Source organism: Beta vulgaris, chromosome 5 (genome assembly GCF_026745355.1).
Source record: "Beta vulgaris subsp. vulgaris cultivar EL10 chromosome 5, EL10.2, whole genome shotgun sequence".
In the NCBI taxonomy this organism is placed as follows: domain Eukaryota; kingdom Viridiplantae; phylum Streptophyta; class Magnoliopsida; order Caryophyllales; family Amaranthaceae; genus Beta; species Beta vulgaris.
The window spans coordinates 506,611-521,374 of record NC_079206.1 but is presented as its reverse complement, the minus strand read 5'-3'; the positions used below and the strand labels follow the sequence as shown (position 1 = coordinate 521,374).

The 14,764-nt window shown below is 34.3% G+C and overlaps 2 protein-coding genes across 2 annotated transcripts; one reads left to right on the top strand and one right to left on the bottom strand.

The window, feature by feature from the left end:
* The first annotated feature begins 4,661 nt into the window (after positions 1-4,661).
* LOC130591632 (uncharacterized) lies at positions 4,662-5,836 on the top strand. Its single transcript, XM_057395185.1, has 3 exons — positions 4,662-4,699; positions 4,797-5,712; positions 5,777-5,836. The coding sequence occupies exons 1-3, from the start codon at positions 4,662-4,664 to the stop codon at positions 5,834-5,836; spliced, it is 1,014 nt and encodes a 337-aa protein (XP_057251168.1).
* Positions 5,837-10,336: 4,500 nt separating this feature from the next.
* Positions 10,337-11,215, bottom strand: LOC104907816 (lipid transfer protein EARLI 1). The gene has a single exon (XM_010696811.4). It carries the CDS (start codon positions 11,128-11,130, stop codon positions 10,573-10,575), a length of 558 nt encoding a protein of 185 aa, XP_010695113.1. The 5' UTR covers positions 11,131-11,215; the 3' UTR covers positions 10,337-10,572.
* Positions 11,216-14,764: the final 3,549 nt, after the last annotated feature.

Genomic DNA, 14,764 nt, shown 5'->3' with positions numbered 1-14,764 from the left:
TAGTTCCGAATTTTAATTTAGATGGGGGTTTTTTGAGGGAAAGTAAATGTTGGTGGGTTTGAGTCAGGGTAGGAGAGGGGTGAAGGATACGGCAATGGTGGTGGGGTGAGACAGAATGGAGAAGACGAAGTTATGAACTAAAAGGAGGAGAGAGAGAACTGTTGTTTGGTGGGGTTTTGGGTGGGTTATGTAAATTGGGTGGTTTTTTGGACGAGTAATTAATTTTGGGTGGGTATTGTAATTTGGGTGGGTTTTTGGGTGGGTATTTAGTTTTAGTTGGGTTTTTGGGCTGGTCAATGGGTTTAGTGAAAGTCAAACTTGCAACTATTTTTTTTATGACAAGCTAAACCGGTAAAAAGTCATCTAGCTTAATTAAAGTTAACTAAGCTACAAAGTGAACTTGTTCAGGAATAATCAAAAGATAGACTTAAAATAGGAAGATCACGCAAAGGTTGACTTATTTAAAACAATTTTTCCAAATAATTATTTTTTTTTACCAAACAACCCCTTTATCTCTAGAAGCGTAGTCTTTTATTATACATTAATCTTATAGGAGTAATAACTAATTAAACATCATATTGTTTGTCACCTGAGCAATGTAATTATCGGCTATTTTACATACTCTTCAACCAATATTCAATAAATTGTAGCATATTAAGACACAAGTGATATGCTCCTCTCTATTTAAACAATCTTTTAAATTAACATTTACTTCCCTTAGCTTCTTACCATCTCTCATCTTCGAATCTTTTGTTACTTTTTCTATTAAGTGAAAGCGAATGAATCTAATTCTAATGTCCTCGTAAAAGTTTATTATTTTTCCATCTAATTATCCAATCCTACAACCCATAAATACAACCCTCGTATATGTTTTCGATTATGTTTAATTTGTTTGAAGGAAAAAAAATCTAAGTTCCAAGACAAAGTGTTACCCATACAAAAGTATAGTATTAAATATTGTAAAATACATTATTTATACAAATATATTAAAAATCGTGCCTAAGCAAGTCTATGTGCCACGTAGCACTCTTCTCAAACTTCTAATGCAAATATCTTATGTCCATGTATACTCCTCAATTAAAAAGTTTGTGTAATTGCAAGGACTCGAACATGTAACCTTTGAAACAAAAAGTAATAGCTTAACCATCAATATACTATGACTTTATTGTTTAATGTTTCAAATAAAATATGATAAAGTCTTTGACAAATAAACTTGACTATAAAGACTTAAACAAACATATACATTTCTAACACTCTTATTACACAACAAACAAGATACCATTAATGTCATATTCTCTTAACACAATTCCTTTTAAGCTATTATTTTCAAACTTAAACCTCAAAAAAAAAATTTACTTATCACGTCATAACGTAAACTTTTTAATTTCTTTATGGACCAAAAATACGAAAAGTGGCAAAGTAAATTATGAAATTTAAGAATAATAACATATATGTTTATTGAAACTGACCCGAGGCATCATCCGGGCAAAATACTAGTTGGAATTTAATAATGTGTTATTCCTTGGCGGCGTTAGTGTTATGTGACTTGGTATAACACATTAACACCATGTAATCGAAAATGCGAACACTCCTTATCAATGCGAACGCAAATTCCCCTACCGTGGCCATAGATTTTTCTCTCTTATATGAGTTATATCCATCCAACCATAACCACGGAGAATAACCCGCTAGATCATGATTCGTTAAGACATACAGATAGCGTGAATTGACAATGTGCAAGACGATCGAAAATTTTAACATTGAAGTTTGAACGCAATATTGGCATTTAATACTACGTTTTTAGTTTTAATCCTAGCCTCTAATTTTGCAATTCTGTACAAGGAATAGGGATCCAACTCTTATATTCTAATTAAAGCCTTTTGTCAAACTTCAAATATATGACAAAATAAGTAGGTCGGTACTAGGCATATCGCTCATACTTAACATAAGATATTTTACATAAAGCCCTCTTTTGCCTTCCAACTATGCTACGGTCATCCATCAAGTGAAAAATCATAACTATCCTCTTGATAACAAAGAGTTCATAAATCATAAATGTAGCTTTAAAATGTGACGAAATCTGACGAATAGATCTATCAAGTATATATTGAATCACAAATTAGTTTGTTGGCTTGGTTGATGTCTCATGTAATCGTATGTGATATAATATTGATTATTTTATCATTAAATTCAATCAAAATTTCCCGTCAAAAAAAAAAATTCAATCAAAATTATAAAATATAGCATATAGTTTGAGATTAAATTTGGGGCCAATTGACCAAATTGGTAAAAAAAATGAACCCTTCACGACAATTTGGTAAAAAAAGTGGCTCCGGCGACGAAAACGTAATTAAAACTCACTCAAGCGACATTTAACCCATAATTTTAGAAAATATCAGGTGAAGTCAATGCGTGTGCTACACACATGATTTATTATATTTAATTTGGTTTATATGGGTTTTTTTGTTTGAGATATTCTACTCCATAATGCCAAATTAATTTACCAACCCTCACCCCATTTATCTTTCTCTCTCTTTTACGTTTCCTCTTCCATTTCATTTTCTTTCAAACTCAAATTGTATTGGCAGATTCTTCTATTGAAGTTATAGAAGGTAACTAGACAAATCGAAGAATTAAAAAATCTAAAGCATCCATCACTGGTCAAGCTTTTTCACTTTGCAGAAGGTAATTTTTTCAAGTCTTGATTATGTAATATTGTGAAGTTGAATTGCTTAATTAGTTGTATATTAATCATTTATTAATTAGGGCTTAATTTTTGATTTAGGGATGTTACGAATTGGGATTATTTAATTGTCAGATTTCTATCTAGGGTTTAATTATGCAATTAAGGTTTAATTAGGTTTGAAAAGTAATTTGTTGTTGCTTAGTTTTTAATCTGGATTGTGTTAATTTATAATCTCTCCTTTACATGAGTAATTTCAGATGGATAATAAGGTCGGTGGGGATAGTCACTATAATATAGATGGAGGTTCTAAAAGTGTGGTGAATTTTCGATCAGACCTTCTTCATAATGTTGGCACGTCTGATGTTATGAACTTAGATGAGATGATGGCATCACAAAGGAAGAAATTAACACCAAAGAGAAAGGGACAACCAAGCAGGACACCTCCCAAAACTCCCCCCTCTGTATCACAACTCCACTTCGAGACTGAGACAACCGAACCTGATTCACCCCCCAAAACTCCTCCTTCCCTTTCATCAAGCACATTTAGTGATGACTCGGCTGAGGATGAGAACTATAAGATTGACCCCAGGGATCTTATAGAAAGTGATCTAGAACTTGTAAGTCCTAATGTGAAGAAGTTAATGAAAGATAAGGGATTAAAGAAGCCAACATATCATTCCAATAGAAAAAGACGATGAAGTGGTTCAGATGGTGAGAATGAAGATCATGCTAATGAGTTTGAGGGCAAAGAATACCATTGGGAGTCTGATGATTCTCTTATTTTGGATGACATTCTTAGAGAAGAATTTCATTATGATGATGATGAGTTAATCTCAATGAGGGAGAATAGCCTACTGAAAAAGAAAAAACATTTCGGCTCAAAATGGACAGGAAACATGGATGAGCATAACCAAGGTGGTAGTGAGGGTAACAACGAGGATGTAAGTGGACAACAAACTCATGAAAATAACCACCAAGTTGAGCAAAACGTCCAACAGACAAGTGAGAGAACAAGTTGGCCATCGTTTTGGACAACATACCAAGGCGGATATGACTCTGACCAAAGAGATTCAGACAATGAGGACCCATTTTCATCTGATGGAGAGCATGTAGATTTTGATGTTGACGTTGAGAGGGGCAACCTCCAAAAGAGGAAAAAGAGTGTCAAATATCTTGTTTTTAATGAGAAGACTGAAATGAGAAGAGTTGAACTATCTGTAGGGCTAAAGTTTACTTCAATAGATATTTTCAAGCAAGCCATTGTTGCATACTCAATCCAACAACAAAGGATTTAGTGTACATGAAGAATGATAAAAGGTTCATAAGTATTGGTTGTGCAAATTGTAGATGGGAACTAACTTCTGGACCTGACATTGATGATACCACAGGGTGGCAAATTAAGTCACTTCAACCTCTACATGAAAGATGCACAAGAACATTTCACAACAGATTGATAACTGTGAATTGGTTGGTAAATGAGTACCTGGACAAGATACTAAGAAACCCTTTAATGAAGGCACAAGAGATGAAGGATGACATGAGAGGGAGATATGATATAATTGTAGGAATAAGGCAATGTCAAAGGGCTAAATGCAAGGCATTAAATGCTGTTGTTTCCCTCATGAAGAAGCAGTATGGAATTCTTAAACCATACTTGGTAGAGTTGGTAAAGTCCAACCCAGGCACAACATGTGTATTGAAGAGTGTGACGTGTGAGGGAACCTAACCAGCCAAGACAATTTCTGAAATTTTATGTTTGCTTTGCCTCTTTGAAAAAAGTTTCAAGGAAAATTGTAGGCCTATCATAGGGGTTGATGGTTGTTTCCTTAAGCATGCATGTGGAGGACAACTATTGTGTGCTGTTGGTAGGGACGGGAACAACCAAATGTTTCCAATTGGATGGGCAATTGTTGGTAGAGAGACTAAAGAAGCGGAGTGGTTCCAAGGTTGATATGTGAAGATCTACAGATGGACGATGGGGAAGGATGGACTGTCATTTCAGACCAGCAAAAGGTGAGCTTTGTTCACTTCTTTTTTTTGCCAATTTCAACTTTATGCAAAACTTAATCAAATTTCACTTGTTTTAGGGTCTGGTTGATGCAATTCACAGGTTATGGCCTCAAATTGAGCATAGACAATGTGCTCGACACATCTTCTCAAATTGGAGGAAAAAACACAAGGGAAAGGAGTTGGAAAAACAATTTTGGAAGTGTGTGAAGGCTACCAGCATTGGTGAGTATGAGACTCACATTGCTAAGCTTAAAGCAATGTCTGAACAAGCACACATTGATTTTGAAAAAAGGAACACTGACACTTTTTGCAAGTCCAAATTCAAAACTCATTCCTGTTGTGATGTGGTGGATAATAATATGGCTGAAACCTTTAACAGTTTCATATTGCTAGCTAGGTATAAGCCCATAGTTAGTATGCTTGAGGATATTAGACTAGCTTTGATGGAAAGGATGAAGAATAAGAAGAAATTGGTTAATGGCTTTGTTGCTGGCATTGCACCTAGGATTAGCCACAGGTTAGAAGAGTCATATGCAGAGCAGAGGAACTGCGAATGTAGATGGAACGGGGAGGACTCACAAACCGGCTTTGAGGTTATACATTATGGGATTAGCCATGCGGTTGACCTTAGAAAGAGGACTTGTAGTTGCAGATCATGGGACCTAACAGGTGTGCCTTGTGCACATGCTATGAGTGCTATTCTATATATGAGGCATCAGCCAGAGAACTATATTGCACATTGGTACACAAGGACCGCATATGAGAAGACATATCATCAAATGCTACAACCAGTTCCTGGAAGCACATTTTGGGATCATGAGGGTGAAGGCTTGGTTCTACCCCCAGATTTGGTGAGTAAGGGCCCAGGAAAAAAGAAGACAGCTAGAAGAAAGGATGCAGATGAGCCTACTAAGGGCAAGATAAAATACAATAGAAAAGGAATTCAAACAAGATGTTCAAATTGTGGTGTACTTGGACATTCAAAGAAGACATGTAAATCGTCCCCGCAACAACAGGTAATTTAATTGTGATAAAATCTGTAACATATACTTTTGCTTAAATTTGACCTTTTTTTTTTAGAACACAAAGAAGCATCAACTTGGGCAAGAGGAAGGAAAAAGGGTAGCAAAAACAGGGTAGGAAGATCCATTTCAGAATTGGTGGAACAAGGAGTACCTACTCCTACAGATTACGTCAAGAAAGCAAGGAAATCGGCAAAAAAATCATCTGAGCCAACAACAACCACAACCTCGACATCTCAGCCTTGGTTAGAAGCAAACTGGAAGAGGTAGAGGAGGAAAAAAGGAAGGGGAGGAAGGACAATACCTCTAGGAGTGGGGATCTACTGTGCCACTGATGGAGCAATACAGTTCAGTGGCTCAACTTCATCACCACCAGTTATCCTATCACAGGGTCAATTTTCATCACAACCAACTTGTTCTTCCTAGTATTGATAATTTAGGGATCTAGGGGTTTTTTTTTTGGACTTTGAAAGTTTGCTAATACAGTGGGTTTTGTGGTCTTTGTCTATGGGTGTGGTTCTCGTATGATTTGGTGAAGATGCATTTTGACATTAACTAAATCCAGTAAAAACTTCTGGATTAAGAACAAAGTATTCCCCTTCTTTTGAGTTTTGTTGCTAAAGTTTGTGGACATACAAGCATTGTATATTGTGTTTTTGTCCCCCATATGGCTTTTTGTGTTTTGTTTTATATAGTTATATTAATTTAATAATCATTTCAATATTATTATTATAAATGTTTTGATCTCAATATTATCTTCCTGCATTTACTTTATGACAACAAAAACAAAAAGGAGCCAACTTTTGATTACTTAATTGTTTAATACACAAGAAGGTGGAAAACTACTCATTGTTGACACTTCATTACAAATAAAATAAGGGTCCTTGGTTTCCCTTTCTCGTTGAAAGGTTGTTGACACTTCAGACATGTGAGGGAGGTGGTGAGAGAAGAAAAAAGGGGGTTAAATAAATAAAGGGGTGGTTGGGAAAATAAACATAGCATCAAAATGGGAGAAACCTCCATAAAACCAACTAAAACACATACACGCGTATAGTAAATGTGTGCAGCACACGCATTGACTTCGCCTGATGTTTTCTAAAATTATGGGTTAAATGTCGCCTGAGTTTTTTTTAATTACGTTTTCGTCGCCAGAACCACTTTTTTTACCAAATTGTCGTGAAGGGTTCATTTTTTTTACCAATTTGGTCAATTGGCCTTAAATTTGGCTTTGTAGTTTATGATTTCAATTTTATCAAAAGTATTTTCAATAATTAGTTCTTCATTTTCTTCAATTATACAGCAAACTAATTCTAAAAGGAATTGCTTCACTAATCTGAAATTAGATTTTTTTTTTTTTTAATTGTTCGGTATCACAAATTCCTCAAACTATAAACTCTATGTTATTAGAAGATGTTTTTGTTGATTAAGTTTTGCGGAAAAAGAAATTTAGTTGGTTAATCGACCAATAGTGTAATACTTTTAAAAAATATCATCTTCTCAATATTTGTATCAATGAAATTATATTTGCAAATAAAAAGATTTACGGTATAAGTGTGTTATAAGAGATCGAACTAAAATAAGTTGAGCAATCTATACAAATATATTAAAAGGTCTGTGCGACAATGTATACACGTCATGTGTCACCTCTATTACTCCACTAGAATTGCCCAATGTGTACATACATAAGTCATGTCGATCAACAAAAGTAAAATTAGCTTACAACAAGATTTGAACTTGTGACCTCTTGCTATTATAACACGACACAATTACCATCTCAACCAACTTTTAATCATACTTTAAGTGTCCACAATAAAAAAAATTAATTACCATCTAGGTAAAGACATAATACAATAAGAAGCCACTAGAAAATCAACCCTCTTGGGAAAACTAAACTCGAAGACCATCGCTTTGCATTATGAAAAAAGAAAACTTGACTTACAGAACTACAAAAGTGGACGTAAGGATGTGTAAATCAATAAACATTAAAAAAATCTATTTAGCATGAAAACTCTCATGAAGATTATGTTTCCTATTTCTGAAACACGAGACAACAAAATTTCTTTGAAAGAACATCGAGTTTTCGAACGCCACGGGATGCCTCCTAGGGACATGGTATGTCACTGGAAATGAATCATGTGGCTTGGAACGAATATGTGGATGTTTTTACGTTCATTTCGAGACAATTTTGGGTTTCACGAGAAATGAACAAATAGGGTGTTCAGAAGCTTTTCGAGGCAATGCAAATTGTGCCAAGCACCCGCGCAACTTTACACGTCACGTCGGCACTCCTTGGAATGTTTCGTGATAAAATATGGCTAGGCCTAGATAAGTCAAAAAATGTCCCCAAAAACAGCTAAAATTGAAGGTTATATTAAACGCTTTCAGACTTACCCGGGCCCGAGCTCCAAATGCCACAGAATGCCTCCTAGGGGCATGTGAGGTCATTGGAAAGGAGTCATGTGGCTTAAAATGAATTTGTGGATGCCTTTACGTTCATTTCGAGGCAGTTTTAGGTTTCACGATATATGAAGAAATGAGGTGTTTAAAGACTTTTTGAGGCAACACAAATGGTGCCAAACACCCGTGCAACGTTACAAGTCAGGTTGGCTTTCCTAAGAATATTTAGAGAGAAAATATGACCAGGCCCGGAGAAATCCAAAAATATCCCAAAAACAGCCAAAATTGAAGGTTAATACACGCTTTCGGACTTACCCGGGGCCTAAGCTTCGAACGCCACGGGATGCCTCCTATGGACATGGGAGGTCATTGGAAAAGAGTCATGTGACTTGGGACGAATATGTGGATGCCTTTACAATCATTTCGAAGCAATTTTAGATTTCACGAGAAATTAAAATTGGGGTGTTTAGAGGCTTTTTGAGACAACAATAATGGTGCCAAGCACCCGCACAGTGATGCAAGTCACTTCGGCATTCTTAGGAATTTTTCGGGAGAAAATATGACCAGACCCGAAAAAGTCCAAAAATATCCCAAAAACAACCAAAATTGAAGGTTTTAGTACACGCTTTTCGATTTTCCCCTCATAGAGGCTTGGGATGTCATTGGAAAGGAGTCATCTGGCTAGGAACGAATATGTGGATGCCTTTACGTTCATTTCGAGGCAGTTTTAGGTTTCACAAGAAATGAACAAATGTGGTGTTTAAAGACTTTTTGAGGCAACACTAACGGTGCCTAGCACCCGCGCAACATTACAAGTCACCTCAGGTTTCCAAGGAATATTTCGGGAGAAAATACCACCAGGTCTGGAGAAGTCCAAAAATGTCTCAAAAACAACCAAAATTGAAGATTATAATACACGAGTGAGATATGACCATTTGAAAAGCTCGATTCCGATGAGAAACGAGTGAATTATGACCATTTGAAAATGAGCTGACGGGCTGACAAGGAGTCGCTCGCGCGACCACACATGTAATTTCGCGTATGGCCGGCCACACATGTAATTTCGTGTGTGGCCGGCCACACACAAGATGTGCTGTCGATTGTCTTGCTGGGCAAATTCTTCCCCTCTGCAGTTACTTTTTTTATTGAAATGATACAAGGCTATAAGTTATGCTCTATTGCTTAGCAAAAAGTGATCTTCTCTAGATGACAATTTTGTTCTTCCATCGTAGTAGGGCATTGCTTAAAATTACTTCTAACACTTATTAGGGGGAGCATTCATGTCCTTGATCATTCTAGTATTCTAAGGATTTCTTGACCTAGTGGCTAAGATTTAAAACTATGAACGATAGGTCACAACACGTTAGAATCCCCACCCCCTTCTATATAGTAGGTTATACATTTGTGGCTCGTATGGATCAAAAAACATGTTTAATAAGAATAGGTTATGAATTATGAGTTTTTGGAATTTCATTGTAAACGACAAACATTTGGTTGTTTTTTTCTTGATCCTTTTAATGGTAGAATTTCTGCAATATAAAATGACGATGGAAATCTATATATTTTTTTATTGAAACCATATAAGCTACATTTTATCTATTTTTTAATTTTAGTCTTCATTGTACTATTATAATACCAGATGTTATATTATTTCGCTATTTATCTCGAGATTGTTGCTTAAATAAAACTGTTTAATTTTACATACATATATTAAAATTATTTGTTATTTGACGTTGAGCACTCGTGCTCGGATAGTATACGTGTCCAATAGTCGAATTCGAAAATTTAATGAAACTCCTTCATAATTTTGGCACAAAATGAAGTGTTTATTGTCTTTGAGAGCCTTAAACTTATATAGGCTTGATGAATGGTGATTTGCTTTTTTTAAAACCCGTAAATTCAAGTTTTCGGATACGTCACTGACTAAAATTGGTAAAGAATTAGTTTTTAGAATCAATTTTAATACACTATTTTTGACTTAATTAAGCGGCCATTCGAAGCCTGAAATATTATAGTACGTTATTGTGAAATCAATATAATTTAATTAGTTGATCATTTTAGCTCCGACTTTCAATGGTTATTACTTTGATTTAATTGGTGCAAAAGTAGTTGAATGAGCACTGCATGCACTTTACGATAATACTAATACATGCATGCATTTTATAATAGAGGTTGATAATCGTAGATACCATATAGAGGCATGGAATTTTATAATACTAACTTTATCAAACATATTGTTCAATTTTATTCAAGAAAACTCATGTATGTCTTTCTCCCTTGAATTGAAAAGATTACTACAAGTCTATCATCTTAGGCTTGGTGGTATACAACAGAAAAAAAAAAAAAAAGCAAAAAAAGAAATACGTATACAATTATGAATAAAACAGTTTCAAGCTGCTCTAATGCTGTAACATGGAAATAATACTTGAGATTTTGATGACCCCTCAGAGTAATAGTTTAAGAACATTGGAAGCCAGAGGGTGCCCCTTTGCCACAGTTGTTGAGCAACAAACTCAACGAGATAGGGACGTTAAGGTTGATCCCTAAAACATTCGCTTTAATGGCTGTGCAAAGGCAAACTGCTGCATTAAGGTCGGTCAACCCTTGTAGGAGAGAGCAACATGAACTCTGTGGTGGAGTTCCAATGACAAGCCCAAGCAAGTTACCCAATACATTGGCACAAGCTCCCAACTTGAGGACATCTATGGGACAGTTGCCTTGTGATGATGGTGTTGGTGATTTGCTAGGTGGTGACGGGACTGATGGCACTGGTGTTGGTGATTTGCTAGGCGGTGACGGGCCTGATGGCACTGGCGTTGCTGGTGATTTGCTTGGTGGTGACGGGCCTGATGGCACTGGCGTCGGTGACTTCCCTCCATGGTGGCCACCGCTAGGGCTAGGGGGTTTAGAGGTATGTGGTGGTGGTGGGCAAGGGACATAATGGCAACTCACCAAAGAGAAAAATATTAGGTTGAGGCATATGAGGAGGGTAACTGATGACTGAGCTTTAGACATCTTATGAACTAATATGAATAAAAGCTTTTCTTTCTTAGCAAAGACGGGTTGTTGTTTTGAGACTTGAGAGATTGTTGTGGCAAATGAATGAATGGGGGCTAGCCTTTATATAGTGGAATTTTGTGAAACTTTTAGGAGCAAAATTTTACACGTACTACAACTTTCCAAAAATTAGATATTTTTCTAACTAGATGATGGCCCATGAGGTGATCTATTTCAATTTTCATGACTAAGAAGTGAGATCCATATATATATATAAACTGGATTGTGGACTTTCTTTCTTTCCTCTATACTATGCGCAATTGGTCACTTCTCAATTAAATCTATACTATCTGCAATTGGTCACTTCTCAATTAAATCTAAACTTTACTATTGAAACTGTTGTATGGTGAAATAAAATTTTGAACAACTTTCTTTAAGTTTTAGAAGGTAGTGTTTTCAAAAAATAATCAATACATTAATCTTTTGGGATGGAGGTGGAATTTATAGCAATTTTTATATTTGAAATGTAATTTACTTATTATTATCTTACTAATAGATTAAGTTTAACTCAAGATTAATTGTTTTAAGAGCATTTTTGGCAACTAACCTCTAACAAATCAATTGTTCTAAAAGCAATTTTTATAACCAACCTCTAGGAAGTACTGAAATAAATATTTTTTTACGAAACAACCTCTTTATCTCTAGAAGTGTTGTCTTTTATTATACAATTATCTTACTATAACTAATTAAACATCATATTGTTTGTCACCTAAGCAATGTAATTGTCGGCTATTTTACATACTCTCCGACCATTCAATAAATTGTAGCATATTAAGACACAAGTGATATGCTCCTCTCTATTTAATTAAACAATCTTTTAAATTAACATTTACTTCCGTTAGCTTCTTACCATCTCTCATCTTCGAATCTTTTGTTATTTTTTTCTATTAAGTGAAAGCGAATGAATCTATTTCTAATTTCCTTGTAAAGCTTATTATTTTTCCATCTAATTATCAAATCCTAGAACCCATAGATACAATCCTCATATATATGTTTTGATTACGTCTAATTTGTTTGAAGGAAGAAAAATCTAAGTTCCAAGATAAAGTGTTACTTATACAAAAGTATAGTATTAAATATTGTAAAACATATTATCTATACAAATATATTAAAAGTCGTGCCTAAGCAAGTCTATGTGTCACATGACACTCCTCTCAAACTTCTAATGCAAATGTCTTATGTCACATGTATACTCAATTAAAAAAATTGTGTAATTGCTAGGAGTCGAACATGTAACCTTTGAAATAAAAAGTAAGAGTTTAACCATGGATATACTATAACTTTATTGTCTAATGTTTGAAATAAAATATGATAAAGTCTATGATAAATTAACTTGACTAAAAAGACTCAAACAAGTATATACATTTCTAGCACTCTTATTACGCAATGAACAAGACTATTGATGTAATATTCTCTTAACGCATTTCCTTTTAAGCTATTGAAATTTAATAATGTGCTATCCTTGGCGTTAGTGTTATGTGGCTTGGTACAACACATTACCACCATGTAATCGAAAATGCGCACACTCCTTATCAATGCGAAAGCAAATTCCCCTACCGTGTCCATAGATATTCCTCTCTTATATCCATCCAACCTTAACCACGGAGAATAACCCGCTAGATCATGATTCGGTAGACTTACAGATAGCGTGAAATTTTGACAATGTGCAAGAAGATCGGAAATTTTGACATTGGAGTTGATCAGTTGAACGCAATATTGGCATTTACTATTACTATGTTTTAGTTTTAATCCTAGCCTCTAATTTTGCAATTCTGTACAAGGAAGAAATATATACATCGAAGTTGGAGAGGGATCCAACTCTTATACTTTCTCCATTTTTTTTTTTTTACTTGCAACACTTTCTTAAAAAAGAAATACTCCCTCTGTTTTTTTTTTTATCATTCCTACTTTTCTGTGCGCGTCTTCCAATGCACGTTTTAAAACTTAAATATCTTTCATTATATATTAGTAAAAATTATAACGATTGAATATTAATAAAGTACTAATTGAGACGAATCAAACAAGACCCCACATGACTATGTTTTTTCTTATATATTGAGAACATTTGAGAAGATTCTCTCTATGCATGAATAGTGTCAAGATTCTAAGTGAGAAAGATAAAAAAAAACAGAGGGAGTAATTAATTACTTGCAACACTTTTTATTTTTGCTTTTTCTTTCTCTCTATCTCTCTCTAATCACATGGGCCCCTTTCTTTTTTTTCCTCTCTATCTCTCTCCTACCCAAATTTTGCATTAAAGTTGATAGGAAAAAAAAAGTATTGCAAAGTAAAAAAACGGAAGAAGTATTCTAATTATAGCCTTTTGTCAAACTTCAAATATATGATAAAAAGGACTAATAGCACATTATTATTCCAAGACAAAATAAGTAACAATAACTAGGTCGGTACTAGGCATATGGCCCATACTTCATAAGATATTTTACATCAAGCCCTCTTTTGCCTTCTAAGTACGCCACGGTCAGGCATCAAGTGGAAAAACATAACTATCAAGTATATATTGAATCACAAATTAGTTTGTTGGCTTGGTTGATGTCCCAGGTAATCGCATGTGATATAATATTGATTATTTTATCATTAAATTCAATCAAAAATATAAAAATATAGCATATAGTTTGAGACTAAATTTGGTTTTGTAGTTTATGATTTAAATTTTATCAAAAGTATTTTCAATAATTAGTTCTTCATTTTTTTTTTTTTTTTGTTGAAGGAGAAATTAGTTCTTCATTTTCTTCAATAATAAAGCAAACTAATTCTAAAAGGAATTGCTTCACTAATCTGAAATTTGATTATTATTTGTTTTTGTACAGTATCACAAATTCCTCAAACTATAAATTGTATGTTATTAGAAGATGTTTTTGTTGATTAAGCTTTGCGGAAAAAAAGAAATTTAGTTGGTTAATCGACAAATAGTGTAATACTTTAAAAAATATCATCTTCTTAATATTTGTATCAATGAAATTATATTTGCAAATAAAAAAATTTACGGTATAATGTGTTATAAGAGATCGAACTAAAATAAGTTGAGCAATCTATACAAATATATTAAAAGGCTTGAGTGACAATATATACACGCCACGTGTCACCTCTGTTACTCCATTAGAATTGTCTAATGTGTACATAAGTCATGTCGATTATCAAAAGTAAAATTAGCTTGCAACTAGATTTGCATGATACAATTATCATCTCAACCACCTTTTAATCATGCTTTAAGTGTCCACAATAAAAATTTTATTTATCATATAGGAAAAGACATAATACAATAAGAAGCCACCATAAAATAACCCTCTTGGTAAAAATAGTCTCGAAGGCCATCACTTTGCTTTATAAAAAAAGAAAACCTCACTTACAGAAGTACAGAAGTGGGAGTAAGGATGATGTGTAAATCAATAAATATTAAAAAAAATCTAAAAATCTATTTAGCATGGAAAATCTAATGAAGATCATGTTTTCCATTTCCGAAATTCGAGAGGACCAAATTTCTTTGAAAGACCAACGAGTTTCCTACCTCAAATTAACCTTCAGTCACAAAATGATATTTTCCTAACTAAAAATCTCTTAGCTAACTCTATAG